Genomic DNA, 13,507 nt, shown 5'->3' with positions numbered 1-13,507 from the left:
GCACCTCTGATAGGGGAAAGAGAGCAAGTCTTAAGGAGATGACAAGTACCTCAAAGTGTGCTTATTGGTGCCTGTGGTTTACTGGTGGCTGTTAACTATGTTAGCCAAAGAGAGAACTTTGATCAGCAGTTGATGTCCATGAAGGTTTTTAGTCAGCACACATTCCTTTGGGGTATCCCTCTCCCACCAACCTAGTTAACCGTTTTGTGCCAACTCCATATAATTGCTTCATTATGTGTCCACCTTAAATGACTGACTGTTGAGTACCTGTACAATATGGCAGCATTTTCCCCCTCTTGACACAGGGTTTCTCTGTGTAGCCCTGGCTGTCCCTGGAACTCACTCGGTAGTCCAGGCTGGCCTTGAACTCAGATATCCACCTGCTTCTGACTTCTGAGTCTGAGTACAGAGATTAAAATCATGAGCTATCACACCCAGCTATTTTTTAAAAATGATTTTTTAATTTTATGTGTATAAGTGTTTACTAGCAAGGAAGAGGATATCAGTTCTCTTAGAACTAAGCTGGTTGTGGGTCTAGGAAATTGAGCCCAGGTCCTCCAGAAGAGCAGTTAGTACTCTTTTTTTTTTTTTTTTTTTTTTTTGGTTTTTCGAGACAGGGTTTCTCTGTGTAGTTTTTTGGAGGCTGTCCTGGCACTCGCTCTATAGACCAGGCTGGCCTCGAACTCACAGAGATCTGCCTGCCTCTGCCTCCCGAGTGCTGGGATTAAAGGCGTGCGCCACCAACGCCCGGCGCAGTTAGTACTCTTAACTGCTGAACCAACTCTTCTTCCCTATTTGGTAGCGTATTAAGTGAAGCTCTTAAAACATGGAGGCTATTCTGTCACATATGGTCATCCTTCCTTCCTTCCTTCCTTCCTTCCTTCCTTCCTTCCTTCCTTCCTTCCTTCCCTTCCCTTCCCTTCCTTCCCTTCCTTCCTTTCGAAGGTTTCTCCGTGTAACATTCCTGGACATCCTGGAATTGTTTTGTAGACCAGGCTGGCCTCGAATTCACATATCCACCTGCCTCTGCCTCCTGAGTACTGGGATTAAAGGCATGAGCCCTGCTTTATATGGTCATTTTCACAGCTGGCTCTGGACACTGTTCTTTTGAGTAGAGAATTGCCCCAGGAAACTGGTTGTTACTCTGCCTCCAATCAGGGTTCATTAGTTCCCCTCTTTGCCAGATTATGAGCTTTAAACACACTATAAACTGCCCTCTGAGAGTGTGCAGTCTTTCAGAAACAAAACTGAAATACCATACGGAGAGACCTCCTGGAATCAAATGTTCCCAGGTCTCTGGTACTTGATACTAAACTATTGTGAAGTGGAAATGTGAACGTGAGAGGAACTTGGGCAGAACTGCATAATATATTTGGGGAAGATTTTCAGAGGGGGTAAGGGCTGAGCTAGACCTTGGAAGTAGATGTTAGTGATGGCGGTGGCAAGAAGAGGGGAAAAACCTTTTGTGTGTGTTCCTGGCATAAGTAAGGGGCAGCCCACCTAAAGGAATAAGTAGGTGGGAGTATGTGCAAGTAGTTGAGAGAATGGGTTGTAAGAGTTTATAAAAGAAAGCGTTTAATTGGGAGTTTGTTTACAGTTTCAGAGGAATAGTACATTGTCATCATGGTGTTGGAATGGTAGTTGAGAACTACATCCTAACTCACTGGCATGAACTTATGAAAATTCAAAACCCATCCCCAGTGACATACTTCCTCTAACAAGGTCTCTCCTCTCAATCCTTCTACTACTCAAAAAGTTCTACTCCCTAATGGACTAAGCATTCAAATATATGAGCCTGTGAGTGCTGTTTGCATTTGAAGTACTACAAGGTATATATTTAAGATTTTTTGTCTTGTTTTTGTAAGCTTGAGACAATACTTAAAAGTGTTACTGTGTTCCTTCTTGCTGTAGAAGCCCTTGGATAAAAACTCTCATGTTCTTCCTTAGATCAAAGCTATCCTTATTTTTCAGGAATAGAGTTCTCTATGTGTTAATCCTCAATCAGCTAGCAGTTCTCAGCCATCAGTAATCTACAAGGTTTAGATGTTACTGAGGTATGTGAGCATAGAGTTTAGAGGGTAGCTGGGATGACGTGAACACAAGAAGCTCCCAGAAAGGCTCATTCTCCACTGGATCCACTGATAATTAGCAGGTTTGCATTGCAATGGGCGTAGGGAGATCATTTGGACTTGGGAATGAAAACTTAGGAATGATAGCCTCTCTCAACCTTAGTTTCCTCATATGTAATTGCCAGAGATGTGCTTGGGGTGGTAGTGGGCATTGTTTCAGGTCCCAAAGATGATGTGTGGGTTTGGCGAGGGGTTTGGGGGAGAGGGACAGAAGAGATGTACAAGGTCTGAGGGTGAATCAGGATGCCTGCCAGCAGCTTTTTTTTTTTTTTTTTTTTTTTTTTTTTGGTTTTTACCAGACAGGGTTTCTCTGTATTGTTTTGGAGGCTGTTGGTCCAGCCCAGTCTTGAACTCAACAGAGATCCGCCTGCCTCCGCCTCCCGAGTGCTGGGATTAAAGGCATGCGCCGCCGCCACCACCACCCGGCCCTGCCAGCAGTTTTTAATTGAAAAAGATCACACCTTTTGTTATGTATAGTTGCACATAGGATTAAACAAGAGATAAGGGGCACGTGAGCTGGGGTGTGGTGGATTGAAATCAAAAGTTAAGAAATCTAGTATTGACCTTGACAATAGGCACCAGTTAATGGAAGGGCCGTAAGTTCCTCTTGCTAGAGTTAAAAATGCGGGGATTTTCTCTTAAGTCCCCTAGGGAATGGAGACCCTTATCCAAATGTCTGACCTTGGGAAAAGGACTTCTGGGGAGCAGACACTATATAATTTCTTAGTTTTACTATATGAGCCTGTTCCCCTCATAATGCCCCCAAAAGGGAAGGTCCTGATGTCTTACTCTTTTTCCATTATACTTTACCATTCTGATTCCTCTGTGTTTATTAACTGACCTTTTGCCCTTACTAGCTTCAGGCTCTTGATCTGAATTGTGTCTAGTAAATCTCTAAACTTTCCTGTTTGGTGTAATTAGGAGTGTACATTGGAATTCCTGGTTCCAAGGTGGCAGGGATTTTTTTCCAAAGGATTATTTTGTTTAGAGAGGATACTATTGTACATATTTTTTTTTGTTTTTGTTTTTGTTTTTGTTTTTGTTTTTTTCCACACAGGGTTTCTCTGTTTTGTTTTGGAGGCTGTCCTGGAACTTGCTCTGTAGACCAGCCTGGCTTCTAACTCACAAAGATCCGCCTGCCTCTGCCTCCAAGTGCACCACCACTGGCAGGCCCCCCCCCCCCGTTTTTAAAAATTTTTATTTATTTATTACATATACAGTGTTCTGCCTACATACCAGAAGAGGGCACCAGATTGAATTGTAGATGGTTGTGAGCCACCATGTGGTTGCTGGGAATTGAACTCAGGACCTTTGGAAGAGCAGTCGGTGCTCTTAACCTCTGAGCTATCTCTCCAGCCCCATAGTACACATTTTTATCCTTTACCAAAGCCCACACAAAATTTCTCAAAGGTAAAGGCATTAATATTGAGAATCATATTGAGAATCATTTAGAATGAATGCTAAAAGGCGCTGGAGAAGTGTGGTCTGCAATATTGAAATGCTGAAACTTGGTCAAGCAGCAATGGCCACCATGCAGTTTACACCATATAAGATGGGGGCTGGTGTTGGTGGCATCTGCCTTTAATCCCAGCACTCGGGAGGCAGAGGCAGGTGGATCTCTGAGTTCGAGGCCAGCCTGGTTTACAAGTGTGAGTTCCAGGACAGCCTCCAAAGCCACACAGAAACCCTGTCTCGGAAAAACAAACAAACAAACAAACAAAAAAAAAAGATGGGGAACAAACATCTATATTTGGAGATTTGTCAGAATTGATAGTGAGAATGCCTCTGAAATTGTCAGTATATAACAGGCATACAGGTATAAAACATTAGGTGATTGATCATCAATATTCAGATTTACATTGTTAATTGTGTGTGTGTGTGTGTGTGTGTAAAAGTGTAATCTGGGTGGGAAAGAGTGGGTGAAGTGAGGTCAACCATTCTTGGTGTTGGGAAATGTTTCCAGAAATGGTTCTGGCAGTTTAGAGCATATATGTGTTCATGCATGCCTAGTGCCTTAGATACACTGTAGGGCATTCATAGGTGCTAAGCTGAAGCTAGCCTGTGTGCTGCTTCTCCTGTTTACCTGTTCTAGTTCTCACTGACCCCATTGTTCCTCTAATTTAGGCAGGAGGGGGTGTAAAAAGACTTTCTATAGAGAGGTTGGGGTCTGTCTGCTCAGCTCAAGCCTGCCAGTGATACTGTGGTTTTCCTTTTAGGTCTGCTGACATTTGTGAACTGTGCCTATGTCAAGTGGGGCACACGAGTACAAGACACATTCACATATGCCAAGGTCGTGGCCCTCATTGCCATCATTGTCATGGGATTTGTTAAACTGTGCCAGGGTAAGAGGGGCTGAGGTGGGAAGAAGGGTAAATGTCTCCAGGAGCCTCTTTGGCTCCCTGAGGAGGATATGGGGACTTAGCTAACATCTCAGCACATTTTGAATATATTCTAGAGTGGTGTCAGTGAATGTCAGAGATGGAGATTAATCTCTTCTTGGGCTTTGTCAGCTAGGCTAACTTGGCCAACTGGACATGTCAAATGTCAGGTTCTCAGGACTTCTTTGAAAACAGCATTGCAAGAAGTTAGCAAAAGTCCTAGGAGTTGTTGAAACTTGGAGTATAATTGAGTTACTCATAACTTATTTAGGGGGATAGATTATTGGCTCTTGGTGTTGTCTATAATTATCAAGTAGTGAGTGGGAAAACCTGGAGGGGGTAGTCGGGAAAGGGTATGTGGTCATTTTGCAGTATTTTATTGTTTATGTGGACTTATATTAAGCATGCTGTTTAGGAATCTTTCAAAGCCAGCTTTTGACAAAATGCCAGAATGTTATAGAATGGGCATTGTCTTACCTATGTTGGCCTTTCTTTTCTCTTATGTTTTTTTGAGACAGGGTTTCTCTGTAACAGCCTTGGCTGTTCTGGAACTTGCTCTATAGACTAAGCTGGCCTTGAGCTCAGATCCACTTGTCTCTGCCCCGTGTTGGGATTAAAGGTGTACACCACCATGCCTGGCTCCTTTTCTTTCTCTTTTAAAATTTTTTCCCCCCTGTGGATATAACCAGGACCTTGTGAATACTATGTTAACACTCTACCACTCAACTACATATCTAGTCCTCGTATTTATTTCTTATTTATAAGACATTAAGATAATGTCTTGAAATATATTTCGAGTTGGCCTATAGTTTATCACATAGCCCAGTGGCTTTCGATATTTGATTTCTCTTTCTGCAGCTTTCCAAGTGTTGGGATTACAGGCATGTACTAACTACCACATATTAGCTCTTGAGAACTTCATTCTGGGGTCATAGTCAACTGAGGTTAATGGGCTTCCCAAGATGTCCTGAAAGGTCCTTATCAAAGGATATCTTTCATACTTAACAGCCAATTCTCTATTTTAACATTTCCAAACATGGCTGTATTTGCAATCACTTGAGTTGCTGAGCCCTTCGTCCCAGGCCTATTGATATAAAAGTTCTTGTGTGTACATGGTCCTGAGGACCAGAGACCCAAAGTCTACAGGCATGCTAGACAAGTGCTTCTTCCAACCCAAAGCTATGCTGTTATGAAGTGTCCTAGGTAATTGTCCGGCAGCTAGCCCAGGAAGTTTGTGCATTATTGCTGAGTAACTACAGGCAGGAATCTAACTAGATGTCCTTGAGATCTCAGGAGTATCTTAGAGTAAAATTGGCTATTGAGTAATTTTTCCTTGCAGGAAATGGAAATTCCTTAGGGCCTTGGAAGAAGTGTTTCTCAGAGTGCAGATAGGAATGCTTTTGTTTTCTTGAGATTAACCTGAGGGAGTAGGTGGGGTGGTGAAATGCAGGGAGTTTCTGATTGTTCTTTTGGTATTAAATGATGTTTTTTTGTTTTTTTTCTTCCCCTGCCTTTGTTTTTGTTTTTTCCCTTCTTGTTTCACCTTTTTATTTCTCTTTCTGAATCCTTTATCTTCATATTACTCCCCTGTCTTCCTTTTACCTGGTCTCCCACCCACTTTTGCCCTACAGGACACACTGAGCACTTTCAGGATGCCTTTGAGGGTTCCTCGTGGGATATGGGAAACCTTTCTCTTGCCCTCTACTCTGCCCTCTTCTCTTACTCAGGTTGGGACACCCTTAATTTTGTAACAGAAGAAATCAAAAACCCAGAAAGGTAAAGGCGAGATCACATTCTCCATCTTGGCTGGAACTCCTGCTGATGGTGGGCACAATTGCCCTTTTCTCGTACCTCCTCCCTCTGCCTCTCATCCCCTTTCTTTTCCTGCTCCCCTTCTCCAGTTAGGAGGAATTGGGGGCTAGGATGGGAGTGATCGTGGGAAACCCTTGGCTCTCACCCTTATATTCCATTGGGTAGCAGCAAGTCTAGCTGGGGCTGGGTTGGCAGGACTTTGCCATGTGGTAGTGAGACTGTGGCCTAAGCTGCCTAAGTTGTTTCTAGCCTACCAGGTCCCCAGCCTAGTGTCTAGTTTCTGAAGGATATTGCTCCTGCATTTATCCTGAGATCACAGATGCAAGAATGTTGCAATGTCACATGTGACTCATTGAACCTAATCTGGTAGGATAACTAATCATGTGCCTCCTTTTCCTCAGTGGAAAGTCCCCAGGAGATGGGAAGTGTACCTACCTCAGGGCATGTGGGGGAGAGGAGCCCATCTGAAAGACCTTGGCAGCAGTGAACTGTTAAAAGTTAGGAAATTCCAGTGGGTGCTGGATGCGTTGGTTCTAGGTAGTTCTATTTCACTTGTCCTGACAGAAATTTGCCCTTGGCCATTGGGATTTCTATGCCAATTGTGACACTCATCTACATCCTGACAAACGTGGCCTATTACACAGTGCTGAACATTCAAGATGTCCTGGAGAGTGATGCGGTGGCTGTGGTGAGTCTCTTGGGGGGGGGGTGGTGGTCCTCATTTGCTCCTGTTCCTCATCTCATGAGGATCACATAGTGCTTAGTTCCTGCATGGGCCAGTCCTTTTCTGCAGCTATTCTACTTCTACAGTGTGAGGAATTGGTCTGAATAGGGCAGAGGGTGGACAGTTTAGTAGTGACTGCCTTTGTTCAGAGATCATAGGCATAAGGAGAGGATTATAAAATTCTGTCCTGTATTGAGTGTCCCTTCTTTGCTCTGCCTCTAGACATTTGCTGACCAGACATTTGGCATGTTCAGCTGGACCATCCCCATTGCCGTTGCTCTGTCCTGCTTTGGGGGCCTAAACGCGTCCATCTTTGCTTCATCAAGGTACTTGGCTTCTCTGTTAATAGGCTGTTCTTAGCACCTGCGTGGCAGCTCACAACCACATGTAACTCTACTTACAAGAGCACCTGTGCAAGAGTAGCACATGCTCTTAACTGGATACAACCCCTATGATGGTTTTTAAAAGAAGGGCTGTGCAATTCTAGCTGAAGTAGGAGGATCTCAAGTTTGAATCTAACCAGACCTACATAGGAGGCCTTATCTTTTAAAAAAGGCTGTACTGTGGCAGAATAGGTGTATCCCCAGTGGGATGGATTGGAATGTCATTAGGTGGTGGAAACACACAGTGTCTGTAGGATGTTGGTGAGATATCCATTTCAGAAGTGGGAATGTTGGTAGGTGATACTGAGTTTCATTGCTGAGGGCCTGGAATGGTTAATGTTTAAGGGATAATGGTGGGTGAGCATTCCTAGGTAGTGATGAGGTGCTAATAGTTGAAGACATTTGTGGGTAGTATGAGTAATGAACTGGGTATATATGAAGCCTGAGAGGCTATCCCTGATTTTTTTCTGGTACTCTGACTGAGCCTAGTTTGAGGAGTGTGGCTGAGTAAAAGGCTTGCTGCTGACACATTTCATACTTTACAGGTTGTTTTTCGTGGGCTCTCGTGAGGGTCACCTCCCGAACCTTCTGTCCATGATCCATATTGAGCGCTTTACACCTGTGCCTGCTTTATTGTTCAATGTAAGTTCTGCCGGGAGAACGGGGGCTTGGGCAGGTTTATGCAGGACTTTGTTCCAAGATTTGAAGCCCAGTTCATTTTCTGTAGTGTTTGGGATGGAACCCAGAGCCCCATATATGAGACAGGCATTCTACCACTGTCCTATACTCCTAGCCCACTATTTATTCATTTTCCCCTGCCTCAGACAAGGCCTTCTTGCATAGCCTAAGCTGTTGTTGAACTTTAGATAAGTGGTTCTCAACCTATGGGTTGAGACCCTTTCACAGAAGTTGCCGAAGACCATCTGCATATTAGATATTTACACTGTGATTCATAACAGCAGCAAAGTTACAGTTGTAAAGTAGCAATGAAAGTAGTATGGTTGAGGGTCACCACAACATGAAGAACTATATGTGTTAAAGGGCAATGGCATTAGTGAGGTTGAGAACCACTGCTTAGATCTTGCCTCAGCCTCTCTTGTGTTGCTTCAAAAGGGGCTTTTTGTTTGTTTGTTATTTTATTTTCAATCCTGTGATATATTGGGTGAGGAAATGACTATTTTTCAAGTTTAAGTCTGACCTTGTCTTAGAAAGCTAATCCCAGCCTGGTAGCGGTGGCACATTCCTTTAATCCCAGCATCTGGGAGTCAGAGGCAGGTAGATCTCTGTGAGCTCAAGGTCAGCCTGGTCTACAAAGCAAGTTCCAGGACAGCCAAGACTGTTGCACGAAGAAATCCTGTCTTGAAATAAACAAAGAAAGAAAGAAAGAAAAGAAAGAAACCTAGTTCCTGCACTCTTACCCACTAGGGTTCTTTTATTTTTTTTTTTGGTCTTTTGAAACAGGGTTTCTCTGTATTGCTTTGGAGGCTGTCCTGGAACTCACTCTGTAGACCAGGCTGGCCTTGATCTCACACAGATCCTCCTGCCTCTGCCTCCCGAGTACTGGGATTAAAGGTGTGTGCCATCACCGCCCGGCCGTAGTTATCCCTTTCTAAGAGTGGGTATGGATCCATTTTTCTGATCTTCCTTTCAAAAGCTCCAGGTCACTATGATGGTTCTGGAGGCATGTCTTAATTTGTTTGCCAGGTAGTTTTGATCCAGGCCTAAAGAACTCTTAAGCTGGGCAGTGGTGGGGCACGCCTTTATTCCCAGCACTTGGGAGACAGAGGCAGGCAGATCTCAGTGAGTTCGAGGTCAGCATGATCTACAAAGTGAGTTCCAGGACTGTTAACACAGAAAAGCCCTGTCTTGAAAAACAAACAACTCTAGGTTAACAGTGTAATTCCTACTGTGGTTGGTGTGTTGAGAGCCTCACTGTCTGCCATCAGAAAGGAAGAATGTACTTTGTTAACCAAAGTGCTTGCAACAAGGTGGGTGCTGAGTATAGGTAGAAGTGGAGATGTTGCCTTGAAAGTTAATGGGATAATGGATCTATCTGATGCCAAGGGAGGGTCACTGAAAACCAGAGCTAATCTGGTAAAGCTATTTCAGATCTGACGGACTGCTAGATGATGGAGTCTCCTGGTATGACTGGAAGTAATGATACTCACTTCTCTTCTCTACCACCTACCCCACAGTGCACCATGGCACTTATCTACCTCGTCGTGAAAGATGTTTTCCTGCTTATCAACTACTTCAGCTTCAGCTACTGGTTTTTTGTGGGCTTGTCTGTTGTTGGACAGCTCTACCTTCGCTGGAAAGAGCCAGACTGGCCTCGACCTCTCAAGGTCAGCACCTCCCTTATTAAAAATGAAGAAAGATAGGCCTCATACTGTCCAGATTAGCTTGGAACTGTGTAGCCAAGAAGGCCTCAAGATGCACAGCTCACGCATACTAGCAGGAGTGGGTTCTCTTCTCTAACTGAATTTATTTTTTTTTTTTTTGTAAATTCATTTATCTACTTAATGTACATTGGGGTTTTACTTGCATGTATGTCTATATGAAAGTGTCAGATCCTCTGGAACTGGAGTTAAAGAGAACTGTAAACTGCCATGTGGGTGCTGGGAATTGAACCCAGGTACTTTGGAAAAGCAGCTAAACCATGTATCTCTCCAGCCCCCTTTTTTGACAGATTTTTTTTTAAAGATTTATTTAAGGTCCTAATCTTAAAGTGTCTTTTGATCAGGTTGTATTCTTTCATCCCACCCTACTAAATCTCACTTCTATTTCAGCTGAGCCTCTTTTTTCCCATCGTGTACTGCATATGCTCCTTGTTTTTGGTGGCTGTACCCCTCTTCAGTGACACCATCAATTCTCTCATTGGCATTGGGATTGCCCTCTCTGGGGTCCCTGTCTACTTCATGGGTGTTTACCTGCCAGAGTCCCGGAGGCCACTCTTTATTAGGAATGTTCTGGGTGAGTGTTGGTTTGACTACCGTTCACTGGCTATATGCTTAGGCTCAAGTTCATGCAGAGGCTACCAGCTCTTCCATCTTACTTAATGGCAAGGGAATAAAACCTGGCTGCTCATCATACTTTTAGTTTTCTATTCTAGGTTTAAAGCACTATCTACTTTTTAGTGTTTGAATTGTTATTTTTTGTTTTTTGTTTTATAACGCAGGCTGGTCTTGAACTATGTAGCTGAGGATGACCCTTAACTCCCTATCTTCCTGCCCCTACCTCATAAGTGCTAGGAATATAGGTATACACCCCAACACCTGGGAAGAGAAGTCTGGGTGTGGAATAGAGACTTGGTTGTAAAGGGTAAAGACGGGCTTGGTGTGCGAAGGGACAGGTGGGAAGGAGTCATAGATTAACGTTTAGACTTCTAGTACTCAGATTGGAACTGTAGCAAAGTATGTTTACTAAATCCTGTGCTTCTTATTTTCATTTAGCTACTGTCACCAGATTAACCCAGAAGCTTTGTTTTTGCGTCTTGACTGAACTTGATGTAGCTGAAGAGAAAAATGTTGAGAGGAAAGAAAACTGACTAGAAGCCAGAGATGACATTCCCTGAAGCCCAGAGGCTGTGACCACAGCCATCAAAGACCAGTTACCTAACCCTTCTGAATGAGAGGAGCCTCTTGGCCCACATTCTGTAAGGGGGCTCAGGGCCAATGCTCTCTCATTGGTAAGCTATGGAAGATACTGATCAGACCAGCCTGAAGATGAGACTTCAGTGGGAGGGGAGGTTGGGGCAAGGAGTTGATTTCGTTTTTTCTTCTTCTGGTGGATAGGTACAGACTGGCCTGTTGGTACATTGTAGTTGGCAAAGAGGGAAGAATGTTAGGTTGACAGCTCCATAGCTCACAGAAAAACCAGGGGTCTTTACAGTGGGGCTCCTTCATGGGAATTTAACTCTGACCAAGTCCTGCTACTTGATTTTAGAAGCCTGAAATGCTGCCATGTTTTTCTGTATTCTTCCTTGGGGAAAACATTGTGTGTCCCCCCCCCCCCCCTTTTCTATTTGCTGGGTTACATCAACAGCAAGGCTTTATTTAACTGACATGGAATCAATGTGCACCCTCATTCCTAAATTCCACAAGAGGAACATCACTCCCTGCCCTGGAACTTCATGTTCAAGCAAAGAATAAGCTTGATGAGAGGAAGACCGACACTTCAGGGTCTGGGCATGAAAGTCCTCCCGTCGAGGACTTCCCAGTTGTGGGTCCGGAATGTTGGGAAATCCTTGGGATCTCATTGTGTTCAGTGTGTCTACCTCCTTGAGGAGGTGCTGCCTGTCTGACTTTGCTTTGATCATTTTAGCACTATGGTCATAATCCTTAGGCAAGGAGGTGAGCTTCTGGCTCATAAAGAAATTGTCTTGGCCACTAGATTGCCTCCTTCCTAGCTGAAGCCATGGTGCTGTGGAGCCCTTGAAACAAGGGCTGAAAGAAAACCTCACTACTCCAGCTGAGTGGGAGTATCTCTGCTACTACCTGGGCAAGCCACTACAGTCACCAAATTCCAACTCCTCTATTTCTTTATTTATTGATATTTAATCCAGAACACCAATTGTAGTAAATCATTAGTGTCCACAGGATGGAATAAATGGTATTTGAAAAAAGTACCTTAGTTGGTGTGGTAGTACATACCTGTAATCTGAGCATTTGGCATGGTGATAGAGGAGGAGTCTGAATTTGAGGCTAGCTTAGGCCATATAGTAAGTTCTAGGCAGTCACTCTGGGCTAGCAGGATCCTGTCTTAAAAAAAAAAGGGGGGAGTCTAAGAACTCAAAACAGAATCTCCTGGCCCTTAGATGTCTCAATGTGATAGTCAAATTCTGACAATGTTTCACATAATCTGTTGAGCATTGTCTATGAAGGTGAAGATAAAGGATTTTTCTGAGCTGGGCTCTGTGATTCTAGCACTCAATAAGCTAAAGCAGGGGATTTGCTGAAAGTTCAAAGCTAGCCTGGGCTACATGGTGAGTACCATATTATATGAGCTTATATAGTAAGAACCTGCCAAGAACAAAGACAAAGGACACTTTTTTTTTTTTTTTTTGGTTTTACAAGACAGGGTTTCTCTGTATTGTTTTGGAGGCTGTCTGTCCACCCTGGCCTCGAACTCACAGAGATCCATCTGCCTCTGCCTCCCGAGTGCTGGGATTAAAGGCGTGCACCACCATCACCCGGTGACAAAGGATACTTTTAAACATGTACCTGTTACACTTTAATATAGAGACAAGTCACATGTACACAAGTCATCTGGCTCAACTCCAGCAAGGACAGATGAGCAACTGCATGAGCCCGAAGTCTGGTAATGCTATTTTGAAGGATAATCCTTTGTTTTATTAAGACCTTTGGCTTTTGTTCTAGTTGACAGAAAGTAAATCTCTGGATTTCTGTTATTAAGTGTAAGAGGCCTGGAATGTTTTAATTCAGGTAGATTGCCTGATCCATCTGTTGTCAGTGGACTTGGAGAACATCATAGATTCAAGTCATCAAATAGCTTGTGTGAAGTTTGCTGTGTATACTCATGCAAGCCTACTCTGGTGCTGGAAAGTAGTCAACTTTCTGAAAACCACTCTGAACCATTTTGGGTTATGAGATAGTACACCTTGTTTGCAAGAGCTGTTGAGATTGAAATCCCAGAAAGTACTTGACTTGGTACTTGTACATCTGTTATTTCCTCCCTGTGAAGATCAATGAAGACTGTAGGAGTAAACAGCTTCAACCTTAATCTGGCTCCTGGTAAAGGATGGAAACAGCTAATTCTGGTGATCGAGCTAGGCTGCCAATTGAAACCAAAACAACAGGCTTGGATCTTTGTGGGCAGTATATCTACACTGGATCATACAACTGTGTTAGGATGCCCTTAGACACTGTCATCTTGGACACAGAAGAACCTGCTGTCTTGGCATTCTCCATGGATATTTCATCTTTAAGTTTTGGAACTCATGACTCATATAACTATGAGACATTCTCAACTTGTGATCTTTTTTATTTACCAAACTGGCCCTGGTTGTAAAGGAATAACCTTGGATATATGCTTGCTCAATAAAGACTTAGGGGAGTGTGA

At 43.6% G+C, this 13,507-nt stretch overlaps 1 protein-coding gene across 5 annotated transcripts in view; it reads left to right on the top strand.

The window, feature by feature from the left end:
* Nucleotides 1–13,507, top strand: part of Slc7a6 (solute carrier family 7 member 6) — a 31,398-nt gene extending 17,891 nt beyond the window's left edge. For all 5 annotated transcript variants that reach the window (XM_040736622.1, XM_013117871.3, XM_013117872.3 and 2 more), the window contains 8 exons: nt 4,346–4,471; nt 6,139–6,283; nt 6,884–7,007; nt 7,266–7,369; nt 7,972–8,068; nt 9,622–9,771; nt 10,216–10,399; nt 10,879–13,507. In XM_040736622.1, coding sequence (XP_040592556.1) covers nt 4,447–4,471; nt 6,139–6,283; nt 6,884–7,007; nt 7,266–7,369; nt 7,972–8,068; nt 9,622–9,771; nt 10,216–10,399; nt 10,879–10,973 — 924 coding nt within the window. In that variant the 5' untranslated portion in view covers nt 4,346–4,446 and the 3' untranslated portion in view covers nt 10,974–13,507. The remainder of the gene's footprint in view (nt 1–4,345; nt 4,472–6,138; nt 6,284–6,883; nt 7,008–7,265; nt 7,370–7,971; nt 8,069–9,621; nt 9,772–10,215; nt 10,400–10,878) is intronic.

The sequence above is a fragment of the Mesocricetus auratus genome, unplaced genomic scaffold (assembly GCF_017639785.1).
Source record: "Mesocricetus auratus isolate SY011 unplaced genomic scaffold, BCM_Maur_2.0 Super-Scaffold_100062, whole genome shotgun sequence".
Classification (NCBI taxonomy): Eukaryota; Metazoa; Chordata; class Mammalia; order Rodentia; family Cricetidae; genus Mesocricetus; species Mesocricetus auratus.
This window is presented reverse-complemented; position numbering and strand designations above follow the sequence as displayed.